This window comes from Oncorhynchus clarkii, chromosome 2, assembly GCF_045791955.1.
Source record: "Oncorhynchus clarkii lewisi isolate Uvic-CL-2024 chromosome 2, UVic_Ocla_1.0, whole genome shotgun sequence".
Classification (NCBI taxonomy): domain Eukaryota; kingdom Metazoa; phylum Chordata; class Actinopteri; order Salmoniformes; family Salmonidae; genus Oncorhynchus; species Oncorhynchus clarkii.
The window spans coordinates 91,224,072-91,236,465 of record NC_092148.1 but is presented as its reverse complement, the minus strand read 5'-3'; the positions used below and the strand labels follow the sequence as shown (position 1 = coordinate 91,236,465).

Here is a 12,394-nt window from a genome sequence, read left to right as displayed (position 1 = left end):
TGATTCATAGTGATGTTTTATAGAGTCGTCTGATAACAGACTGATGGTTGATTCATAGTGATGTTTTATAGAGTCGTCTGATAACAGACTGATGGTTGATTCATAGTGATGTTTTATAGAGCCGTCTGATAACAGACTGATGGTTGATTCATAGTGATGTTTTATAGAGTCGTCTGATAACAGACTGATGGTTGATTCATAGTGATGTTTTATAGAGTCGTCTGATAACAGACTGATGGTTGATTCATAGTGATGTTTTATAGAGCCGTCTGATAACAGACTGATGGTTGATTCATAGTGATGTTATACAGAGCCGTCTGATAACAGACTGATGGTTGATTCATAGTGATGTTTTACAGAGCCGTCTGATAACAGACTGATGGTTGATTCATAGTGATGTTCTACAGAGCCGTCTGATAACAGACTGATGGTTGATTCATAGTGATGTTCTACAGAGCCGTCTGATAACAGACTGATGGTTGATTCATAGTGATGTTTTATAGAGCCGTCTGATAACAGACTGATGGTTGATTCATAGTGATGTTTTACAGAGTCGTCTGATAACAGACTGATGGTTGATTCATAGTGATGTTTTATAGAGCCGTCTGATAACAGACTGATGGTTGATTCATAGTGATGTTCTACAGAGTCGTCTGATAACAGACTGATGGTTGATTCATAGTGATGTTTTATAGAGCCGTCTGATAACAGACTGATGGTTGATTCATAGTGATGTTCTACAGAGCCGTCCGATAACAGACTGATGGTTGATTCATAGTGATGTTCTACAGAGCCGTCTGATAACAGATTGATGGTTGATTCATAGTGATGTTTTATAGAGCCGTCTGATAACAGACTGATGGTTGATTCATAGTGATGTTTTATAGAGCCGTCTGATTGATGGTTGATTCATAGTGATGTTCTACAGAGCCGTCTGATTGATGGTTGATTCATAGTGATGTTTTATAGAGCCGTCTGATAACAGACTGATGGTTGATTCATAGTGATGTTTTACAGAGCCGTCTGATAACAGACTGATGGTTGATTCATAGTGATGTTCTACAGAGCCGTCTGATAACAGACTGATGGTTGATTCATAGTGATGTTCTACAGAGCCGTCTGATAACAGACTGATGGTTGATTCATAGTGATGTTTTATAGAGCCGTCTGATAACAGACTGATGGTTGATTCATAGTGATGTTTTACAGAGTCGTCTGATAACAGACTGATGGTTGATTCATAGTGATGTTTTATAGAGCCGTCTGATAACAGACTGATGGTTGATTCATAGTGATGTTCTACAGAGTCGTCTGATAACAGACTGATGGTTGATTCATAGTGATGTTTTATAGAGCCGTCTGATAACAGACTGATGGTTGATTCATAGTGATGTTCTACAGAGCCGTCTGATAACAGATTGATGGTTGATTCATAGTGATGTTTTATAGAGCCGTCTGATAACAGACTGATGGTTGATTCATAGTGATGTTTTATAGAGCCGTCTGATTGATGGTTGATTCATAGTGATGTTCTACAGAGCCGTCTGATTGATGGTTGATTCATAGTGATGTTTTACAGAGCCGTCTGATTGATGGTTGATTCATAGTGATGTTTTACAGAGCCGTCTGATTGATGGTTGATTCATAGTGATGTTCTACAGAGCCGTCTGATAACAGACTGATGGTTGATTCATAGTGATGCTTTACAGAGCCGTCTGATTGATGGTTGATTCATAGTGATGTTTTACAGAGCCGTCTGATTGATGGTTGATTCATAGTGATGTTCTACAGAGCCGTCTGATAACAGACTGATGGTTGATTCATAGTGATGTTCTACAGAGCCGTCTGATAACAGACTGATGGTTGATTCATAGTGATGTTTTACAGAGCCGTCTGATAACAGACTGATGGTTGATTCATAGTGATGTTTTACAGAGCTGTCTGATAACAGACTGATGGTTGATTCATAGTGATGTTTTATAGAGTCGTCTGATAACAGACTGATGGTTGATTCATAGTGATGTTTTATAGAGCCGTCTGATTGATGGTTGATTCATAGTGATGTTTTATAGAGCCGTCTGATTGATGGTTGATTCATAGTGATGTTTTACAGAGCCGTCTGATAACAGACTGATGGTTGATTCATAGTGATGTTCTACAGAGCCGTCTGATAACAGACTGATGGTTGATTCATAGTGATGTTTTACAGAGTGGTCTGATAACAGACTGATGGTTGATTCATAGTGATGTTTTATAGAGTCGTCTGATAACAAACTGATGGTTGATTCATAGTGATGTTTTACAGAGCTGTCTGATAACAGACTGATGGTTGATTCATAGTGATGTTTTATAGAGCCGTCTGATAACAGACTGATGGTTGATTCATAGTGATGTTTTATAGAGCCGTCTGATAACAGACTGATGGTTGATTCATAGTGATGTTTTACAGAGCTGTCTGATAACAGACTGATGGTTGATTCATAGTGATGTTTTATAGAGCCGTCTGATTGATGGTTGATTCATAGTGATGTTTTATAGAGCCGTCTGATAACAGACTGATGGTTGATTCATAGTGATGTTCTACAGAGCCGTCTGATAACAGACTGATGGTTGATTCATAGTGATGTTCTACAGAGCCGTCTGATAACAGATTGATGGTTGATTCATAGTGATGTTTTACAGAGCCGTCTGATAACAGACTGATGGTTGATTCATAGTGATGTTTTACAGAGTCGTCTGATAACAGACTGATGGTTGATTCATAGTGATGTTTTACAGAGCCGTCTGATAACAGACTGATGGTTGATTCATAGTGATGTTTTACAGAGCTGTCTGATAACAGACTGATGGTTGATTCATAGTGATGTTTTATAGAGTCGTCTGATAACAGACTGATGGTTGATTCATAGTGATGTTTTATAGAGCCGTCTGATAACAGACTGATGGTTGATTCATAGTGATGTTTTATAGAGCCGTCTGATAACAGACTGATGGTTGATTCATAGTGATGTTTTACAGGTACCAATAAATTAAACCCCCCCCCAAAATGTGAACCTAAATCTAGGCCAGACTGCACCAATATATCAGCTAGATAACCAACAAACCACATCACCGGATCCCTATGGAACCTGGTAAAAAATAGTGCCCTATAAAGGGGATAGGGTCCCATTTGGGACTCAACCTAGGCATTGCCAGATAGGACCAGAAGACTATAAAAATGTAATGTAGCTTGTATGGTGCTTCAACAGCCCACTAGGATGTGGTGAACATTGTGTAGGAAGAGGGAGCCATATGTACTTTCACTATTCTACTCATACTATGTGTTCAGCTCCACCGGAGCATCAGAGTGCTCATATCAAAGCACATGTCAGACATCTAGCTGACTGATGGGCTGTCAATCATCACAAGTATTCTACTGACATCTCTGCATCCTGTCTGTCACCACTGCATGCACTAATAAACCAGTCAATTATGGGATAGTTAACATGGCAGATACTCATTTCAGTAAAGGCTTCTGTGTGGAAAACTGTTTTGTTACCATGGCAAAGACCAACAAGACAACGTATCAACAGCTTCACAGTCCCAGTACAATACCTAACCTCATCTGACCCCAAACCTCTTCCGACCCCAAACCTCTTCCGACCCCAAACCTCTTCTGACCCCAAACCTCATCTGACCCCAAACCTCTTCTGACCCCAAACATCATCTGACCCCAAACCTCATCTGACCCCAAACCTCATCTGACCCCAAACCTCATCCGACCCCAAACCTCTTCCGACCCCAAACCCAGGAGACGTGAAAAGAGAGAGTGAGAAGGTCCTACCTGAGACACATGCAACCCTTGTCCGGACCCCCCCATCCAGACGCTTCTCATGGTTGGAGACTCTGTGGAATACAGGTTTGAACAGATGAGTGCTGTACATTTCCCTGTGAAAGGATGGTTTCTCCAGTCACCAGACAACAGAACAGAAAGACAGACTGGCCTGTCCACACTGTGGCACTATGACTGGGCTCTGTTACAGACAGTTCCAGGACCATTCCATTCACTGGCAGGGCATGTTTGGCAGGGGTGCTGCAGGGGGATCCCGATAAGTAGGCCCATCAGCACTTTCAATAGGATATGGTTAAAGGGTTGGGGGGTCAGAGGGGCGGGGACTCAAAACAGGGTCAGAGAAATTCCTCATGATTCTGCCAAAAAGAAGCAGTAGGAGGGGAGCAAGGCTTGTGTTGGTTTTCAGAGCACCTGACTGAAACATGATATGCTGCCTGGAAGAAACTTTCCAGATGAGAGAGGAGAGATAGAGAAGAGAGGAGAGATAGAGAGGAGATATAGAGAGGAGAGATATAGAGGAGAGATAGAGAGAGGAGCGATAGAGAGGAGAGGAGAGATAGAGAGGAGATATAGAGAGAGGAGAGATAGAGAGGAGAGATAGAGAGGACAGATAGAGAGAGGAGAGATAGAGAGGAGAGATAGAGAGAGGAGAGATAGAGAGAGGAGAGATGGAGAGGAGAGGAGATATAGAGAGAGGAGAGATAGAGAGGAGAGATAGAGAGAGGAGAGATAGAGAGGAGAGATAGAGAGAGGAGAGATAGAGGAGATATAGAGAGGAGAGAGAGGAGAGATAGATAGAGAGAGCAGAGATAGATAGAGAGGGGAGAGATAGAGAGGAGAGATATAGAGAGGAGAGATAGAGGGACATAAAAAAACATTAAATTCAACATACCAATTAGGATCTGGCTAAAAACACTTGAATCAGTTATAGAACCCCTTGCCCTTTGTGGTTGTGAGGTCTGGGGTCCGCTCACCAACCAAGACTTCACAAAATGGGACAAACACCAAATTTAGACTCTGCATGCAGAATTCTGCAAAAAATATCCTCTGTGTACAACGTAGAACACCAAATAATGCATGCAGAGCAGAATTAGGCCGATACCCACTAATTATCAAAATCCAGAAAAGAGCCTTTAAATTCTACAACCACCTAAAAGGAAGCGATTCCCAAACCTTCCATAACAAAGCCATCACCTACAGAGAGATGAACCTGGAGAAGAGTCCCCTAAGCAAGCTGGTCCTGGGGCTCTGTTCACAAACACAAACACACCCTACAGAGCCCCAGGACAACAGCACAATTAGACCAAACCAAATCATGAGAAAACAAAAATATAATTACTTGACACATTGGAAAGAATTAACAAAAAAACAGAGCAAACTAGAATGCTATTTGGCCCTAAACAGAGAGTACACAGCGGCAGAATACCTGACCACTGTGACTGACCCAAACTTAAGGAAAGCTTTGACTATGTACAGACTCAGTGAGCATAACCTTGCTATTGAGAAAGGTCGCCGTAGGCAGACATGGCTCTCAAGAGAAGATAGGCTATGTGCTCACTGCCCATTAAATGAGGTGGAAACTGAGCTGCACTTCCTAACCTCCTGCCCAATGTATGACCATATTAGAGAGACATAATTCCCTCAGATCCACAACTAATTAAAAAACAAATCCAATTTTGATAAACTCTCATATCTACTGGGTGAAATACCACAGTGTGCCATCATCCCATATCTACTGGGTGAAATCCCACAGTGTGCCATCACAGCAGCAAGATTTGTGACCTGTTGCCACAAGAAAAGGTCAACCAGTGAAGAACAAACACCATTGTAAATACAACCCATATTTATGCTTATTTATTTTCCCCTGTGTACTTTAACCATTTGTACATTGTTACAACACTGTATATGTACATAATATGACAATTGTAATGTCTTTATTATTTTGGAAGTTCTGTATGTGTAATTTTTACTGTTCATTTTATTGTTTATTTCACTTTTGTGTATTATCTACTTCACTTGCTTTGGCAATGTTAAGACATGTTTCCCATGCCAATAAAGCCCCTTGAATTGAATTGAATTGAGAGCCGAGATATATAGAGAGAGGAGAGAGGGGAGAGATAGGAAAGAGTGAGAAGAGATAGGCGAGAGAGAGAAGAGATAGGAGAAAGAGAGAGATATAGAGGAGAGAGAGAAATAGAGGAGAGAGAGATAGAGGATAGAGAGAGAAGAAATAGAAGCGATAGGAGAAAGAGAGAAGAGATAGGAGAGAGAGATATAGAGGATAGAGAGAGAAGAGATAGAAGAGATAGGAGAGAGATATAGAGGAGAGAGAGATAGAGGATAGAGAGAGAAGAGATAGGAGAGAGAGAAGAGATAGAAGATATAGGAGAAAGAGAGAAGAGATAGGAGAGAGAGATAGAGGATAGAGAGAGAAGAGATAGGAGAGAGATATAGAGGAGAGAGAGAGACATGTACTTACTTCGGGGTGGACTTTGGGATGGAAGGTAGCGCTCTCTCTCCCTCTGTTGGTGATTGTTAGAGGGAGTTATATGTAGGGTTAGCAGTACAGTTACAGTCCATCAACAGGATCCATTCTAATGCCCACAGTCACACATGCATCATTATTAATATCATTTCATAATATGAGACATCAAATATGTAACATTCTTTCATTTATGAGCCTAAAGCAGAGAAGAGTCTTACTGGAAAAACATTATGCCAATTACAACATTATCACCACACCTATAATCTGAAATTAAAATCTGTTACAAAACATATGAAGTCGTGGATGAATGTGGGCTCACTTACTGACGAATGTGTATGTTTCATATGATTATGTCTTACCTTTTGGGTTTTGGGTTTGCTTTTCGTGTATCGTGTAATTGATGTGAATATAGACGTGTATCGTGTAATTGATGTGTATATAGATGTGCATTGTGTAATTGGTGTGTATATAAATGTGTATTTGGTAATTGATGTGTATATAGATGTGTATCGTGTAATTGATGTGAATATAGATGTGTATTGTGTAATTGATGTGTATATAGATGTGTATTGTGTAATTGATGTGTATTGATGTGTATCGTGTATATAGATGTGTATATAGATGTGTATCGTGTAATTGATGTGTATATAGATGTGCATTGTGTAATTGATGTGTATATAGATGTGTATCGTGTAATTGATGTGTATATAGATGTGTATCATGTAATTGATGTGTATATAGATGTGTATCGTGTAATTGATGTGTATATAGATGTGTATCGTGTAATTGATGTGTATTGATGTGTTTGACAGGTCGTCATTGTAAATAACAATGTGTTCTTCATGGACACACCTGTATAACTAAAGGTTAAATAAATCCTATTACATCTATCAATCTGTGACCCTACAATCCAGGCTCAGAGCAGTGGAGTCTGGAGCTCTTTCCACCACTGCTCTAACACAGTCATGTCCATTGTCCACAGTACACAACACAGCAGCATGTCAGTCTGAACGTCCACTACATAGAGGAAAAGGGGAATGTCTGCTCACTGTTTTTCAGACGTTCCCTCTCTCTCTGTGTCGGCCTTGTTATTATCCAGATCCTGTTGTTATTGTGGGTGTGTGTAAAACCCCTCCACTCAGTGTAAAGGTGTCAGCAGCAGTGTTAGTGTTTCAGACGTTCCCTCTCTCTCTGTGTCGGCCTTGTTATTATCCAGATCCGGTTGTTATTGTGGGTGTGTGTAAAAGCCCTCCACTCAGTGTAAAGGTGTCAGCAGCAGTGTTAGTGTTTCAGACGTTCCCTCTCTCTCTGTGTCGGCCTTGTTATTATCCAGATCCTGTTGTTATTGTGGGTGTGTGTAAAACCCCTCCACTCAGTGTAAAGGTGTCAGCAGCAGCGTTAGCGTACCCTTTTGAACGCGGACGATGAAGGACTGGGAGACTCCGTTGACCAGGCGACAGTATCCATCTATCAGGTCCGCCATGTTCTCTGCCGTGTTCAGAGACGCTGTGGTCACCGTCAGAGGCTGCAGACACACACAGATACACACACAGACAGTCAAACAGACACAGTCAGACAGACAGTCACAGACAGACACAGTCAGAGAGTCAGACAGACAGACAGACACAATCAGAGAGTCAGACAGACAGTCACAGACAGACAGTCAAACAGACACAGTCAGACAGACAGTCAAACAGACACAGTCAGACAGTCACAGACAGACACAGATACACAGACAGACAGTCAAACAGACACAGTCAGACAGTCACAGACAGTCAGACAGACAGACAGACAGACAGACAGACAGACAGACAGACAGACGTGTTTGGTGTCACTCCAAGAGGGAGTGAGAGAGACAGACAGACAGACAGACAGACAGACAGTCAGTCAGACAGACAGACAGACAGACAGACAGACAGACAGACAGACAGACAGACAGACAGACAGACAGACAGACGTGTTTGGTGTCACTCCAAGAGGGAGTGAGAGAGACAGACAGACAGACAGACAGACAGACAGTCAGACAGACAGACAGACAGACAGACAGACAGACAGACAGACAGACAGACAGACAGACAGAGGTGTTTGGTGTCACTCCAAGAGGGAGTGAGAGAGACAGACAGACAGACAGACAGACAGAGTTAGACAGTCAGACAGACACAGTTAGACAGACAGACAGACAGACAGATAGACAGACAGACAGACAGAAATACAGACAGACAGACAGACACAGACAGTCAGAAAGACAGACCGTCAGACAACAAAGAGGCTTCATCAGGAGGGCTACCTCCTCCAGCTGAGACCTCCAGTTAGGACAAAGCACAGCACATCAAAGGAGAGAAGTGAGAGGACGAACACACACACACAGTCCATCAAAGAACCCATGCAGGGAGGAGTCTGTTTTGCTAGTATCAGGGGTGCGTCTTCTTCCCTAGGAGAATCCCTTAGTGGTCAATCAAGTGTTTACTGCTCAGAGTTCCTCATCTGTCAACCAGCCACAGTGCTGGAAATAACTTCACCGAGGCCACTGCAGGGCATGTTACTGAATTCATACATGCTCACACACACACACACACACACACACACACACACACACACACACACACACACACACACACACACACACACACACACACACACACACACACACAGTACCTCAGGGGCTCCAGCCACATTGAGCAGCAGCATCCCCTGGCGCACCTTGTCCTCCGTGCTGGAGTACTGGATGGTCTGTACCTGGGTGAAGTTGGCCAGATGTGTCGGCTGAACACACAGACAGAACAGAAAGCACAGAATGAAACATCCATGGTGGTTATCATCTTCCTGGCTAGCCTGAACGTCACTGAACGACTGAATAAGACCTGAATTGGGTAGGAAATGTAATTGTACAAAATGTACAGAAGAATGTGAATAAAAGGTGAATCAAGGAAAGGCTTGATAACTCAGCAGTACTCACAGTTGAGCCTTTGTCTGTCAGGTAGCTGATGCCCTCCTCAGGTCCAATGGCAAGCTCCACAGAAATAATCCAACTGGACTAGAATACAGAGAGATGGACACAGAGACAGACAGACAGACAGACAGGCAGACAGACAGACAGACAGGCAGACAGGCAGACAGGCAGACAGACAGGCAGACAGTCAGACAGACAGACAGACAGGCAGGACAGACAGACAGACAGACACAGGCAGGACAGACAGACAGACAGACAGACAGAGAGACAGGCAGGACAGACAGACAGACAGAGGCAGGACAGACAGACAGACAGGCAGGACAGACAGACAGAGAGACAGGCAGGACAGACAGACAGACAGTCAGAGAGACAGATGAAAGAAGCAACAGTGTTTGATATGCCCAGCAGGTGTCACTGTGAAACACGTCATGAAGACTACTGAGCTGATCTCTTCCTATCTGGAACCCTGCCAGCCAGGGTTTCCCTGAGGACAGCCAAGCGTTATCACAGTGGGATGGTGAAACCTCTATCACTAGCCTACTTACCCCAAGGGCACATTTAAAACATTCCTTGTCGAATCTGTAAATAGGAGACAGGATCTCAAAGAACTTGAGAATGCTCTGTTCATCGTTTAGGTTGGCAAATTGTTTGAAGGTCTGCTGGATGAGTTTCCTTAGTGGTTTAGCCTTGGAGAGTGGAGAGAGAGAGAGATACAAAGGGTAAGGACTCCTACATGTCTTGGTAAGAAGAAAGTTACTAACAACAAATAAAGACTGAGGGTAGGAAAAATGGAACATCCTTATCAATTATAAGGCTACACCTACAAATAGTGATTATCAAAACATCATCAACACAACTAAATGATCACACAGTACGTGTTTGGATTGACTCTCAACACAAAGTCAACTCTAAGCATTATTATTCCTTAGAAGAGTCATTCCTCAGCATCCTATCAGATGACTCATAGACACATCCACACCAGGAGCCTCTGACACCACAGCCCAATAATGAGTCATGACAATAAGATCATCTGCATCCTGTGAAAGCAGAAACTCTATCTGTCTCATCACCTTCTCCTCCCATCACTCCCACTAATTACAAGCATTCCAAAGGAAAATCACAAACAAATCACAAATCTATGCTTTGAAATTCAAAAAGTGGAAAAGACAAATTGCTGAATCTAATCTGATTTTCTAGGATGACGACACTTCATTTGATCCTTGAAAGCATTTACACGAATCTGAAATGGGTAAAAAAACAAGATGTTCTAATTATGCAAATATTAACTTGGAGGAGCATCAATTATGAACCGCCTAAATGGATAACAAAAATCAAGGTAATTAGTCACATGATGGGTTCTGGGATCCTGTATGAGTGCTCTCCTGTGCACATCTCTACACAACAAATTCATCTCTGTCAGTCTGCTCAATTAGTGTACAAAGCCTACTGAGTGAACCATCCATTTTCAGTTGCGTCTCGGTATCATTCATGGTGTTTCATAAATCAAAGCCTGATACCAGTTAGTCTCAGTTGCTGTGTCTTACACATACAGATGTGGGATCGTAATTTGACCAGTATCGCCGAAGCTAAATAATCCTGCAGCAACAGGATTTGAACGTTTAGTCCATAATGTTGCGTGATCGGTGGAAAGGCTATTAGCTGGCCCAAATGAGGCTACATGAAAAGTGCAAAACTGTTAATATAAACGTTTGTTTTCAGAATTGACCTCTTTCCCAAAAACGTACAGAAAAACTTAGTCTACTTCTCTGCTATTTAAATCTGAAATCAGAATAGAAATATATTCTACCAACCAAATTATAGCACTGGGGGAGGCATACAGCTCACCCCAACTCATTAAACTAACCCGCTATAACAACTAACTAACCAAATTATAGCACTGGGGGAGGCATACAGCTCACCCCAACTCATTAAACTAACCCGCTATAACAACTAACTAACCAAATTATAGCACTGGAGGAGGCATACAGCTCACCCCAACTCATTAAACTAACCCGCTATAACAACTAACTAACCTAATTATAGCACTGGAGGAGGCATACAGCTCACCCCAACTCATTAAACTAACCCGCTATAACAACTAACTAACCAAATTATAGCACTGAGGGAGGCATACATCTCACCCCAACTCATTAAACTAACCCGCTATAACAACTAACTAACCTAATTATAGCACTGGGGGAGGCATACAGCTCACCCCAACTCATTAAACTAACCCGCTATAACAACTAACTAACCAAATTATAGCACTGGGGGAGGCATACAGCTCACCCCAACTCATTAAACTAACCCGCTATAACAACTAACTAACCAAATTATAGCACTGGGGGAGGCATACATCTCACCCCAACTCATTAAACTAACCCGCTATAACAACTAACTAACCAAATTATAGCACTGGGGGAGGCATACAGCTCACCCCAACTCATTAAACTAACCCGCTATAACAACTAACTAACCAAATTATAGCACTGGGGGAGGCATACAGCTCACCCCAACTCATAAAACTAACCCGCTATAACAACTAACTAACCAAATTATAGCACTGGGGGAGGCATACAGCTCACCCCAACTCATTAAACTAACCCGCTATAACAACTAACTAACCTAATTATAGCACTGAGGGAGGCATACAGCTCACCCCAACTCATTAAACTAACCCGCTATAACAACTAACTAACCAAATTATAGCACTGGGGGAGGCATACAACTCACCCCAACTCATTAAATCATTACCCGGGCGGTAATTCGACCATGATTACTACTAAGTTTAGATTGCTGGCTAGACTAACTTACCAAGCTAAAATGGTTAGCGGACATGGGCTAATTGAATGACTGTCAGTGACTGACATAACAAGAGGATAACTGCTGATGCACAACCACATTTAGAAATGGCACCTTGTTTTTTCTACAATTCTAACTGAGACCCCGATTTCTTTTCTTCTTTCGTTTTGGGAAATTGATCCGCGGGCCTACAAAAGCTTCCTAAGACCAACTGACCAGCGTTTTGCAGAGAGCAAGAAACATAAACTAATAGCACAGAACAGAAAACATGTCGATTCACATCAATGTGAGTGTAGCACCTATTTCTCAATGCCAGAAACACCTT

The 12,394-nt window shown here is 42.2% G+C and overlaps 1 protein-coding gene across 1 annotated transcript in view; it reads right to left on the bottom strand.

Moving 5' to 3' along the window:
• Window positions 1-12,394, bottom strand: part of LOC139378532 (focal adhesion kinase 1-like) — a 128,030-nt gene that overhangs the window by 43,496 nt on the left and 72,140 nt on the right. The window contains exons 9-14 of the mRNA XM_071120794.1: window positions 9,813-9,953; window positions 9,274-9,351; window positions 8,973-9,080; window positions 7,725-7,842; window positions 6,312-6,354; window positions 3,824-3,885 (exon numbers count right to left, since the gene is read on the bottom strand). Coding sequence (XP_070976895.1) covers window positions 3,824-3,885; window positions 6,312-6,354; window positions 7,725-7,842; window positions 8,973-9,080; window positions 9,274-9,351; window positions 9,813-9,953 — 550 coding nt within the window. The remainder of the gene's footprint in view (window positions 1-3,823; window positions 3,886-6,311; window positions 6,355-7,724; window positions 7,843-8,972; window positions 9,081-9,273; window positions 9,352-9,812; window positions 9,954-12,394) is intronic.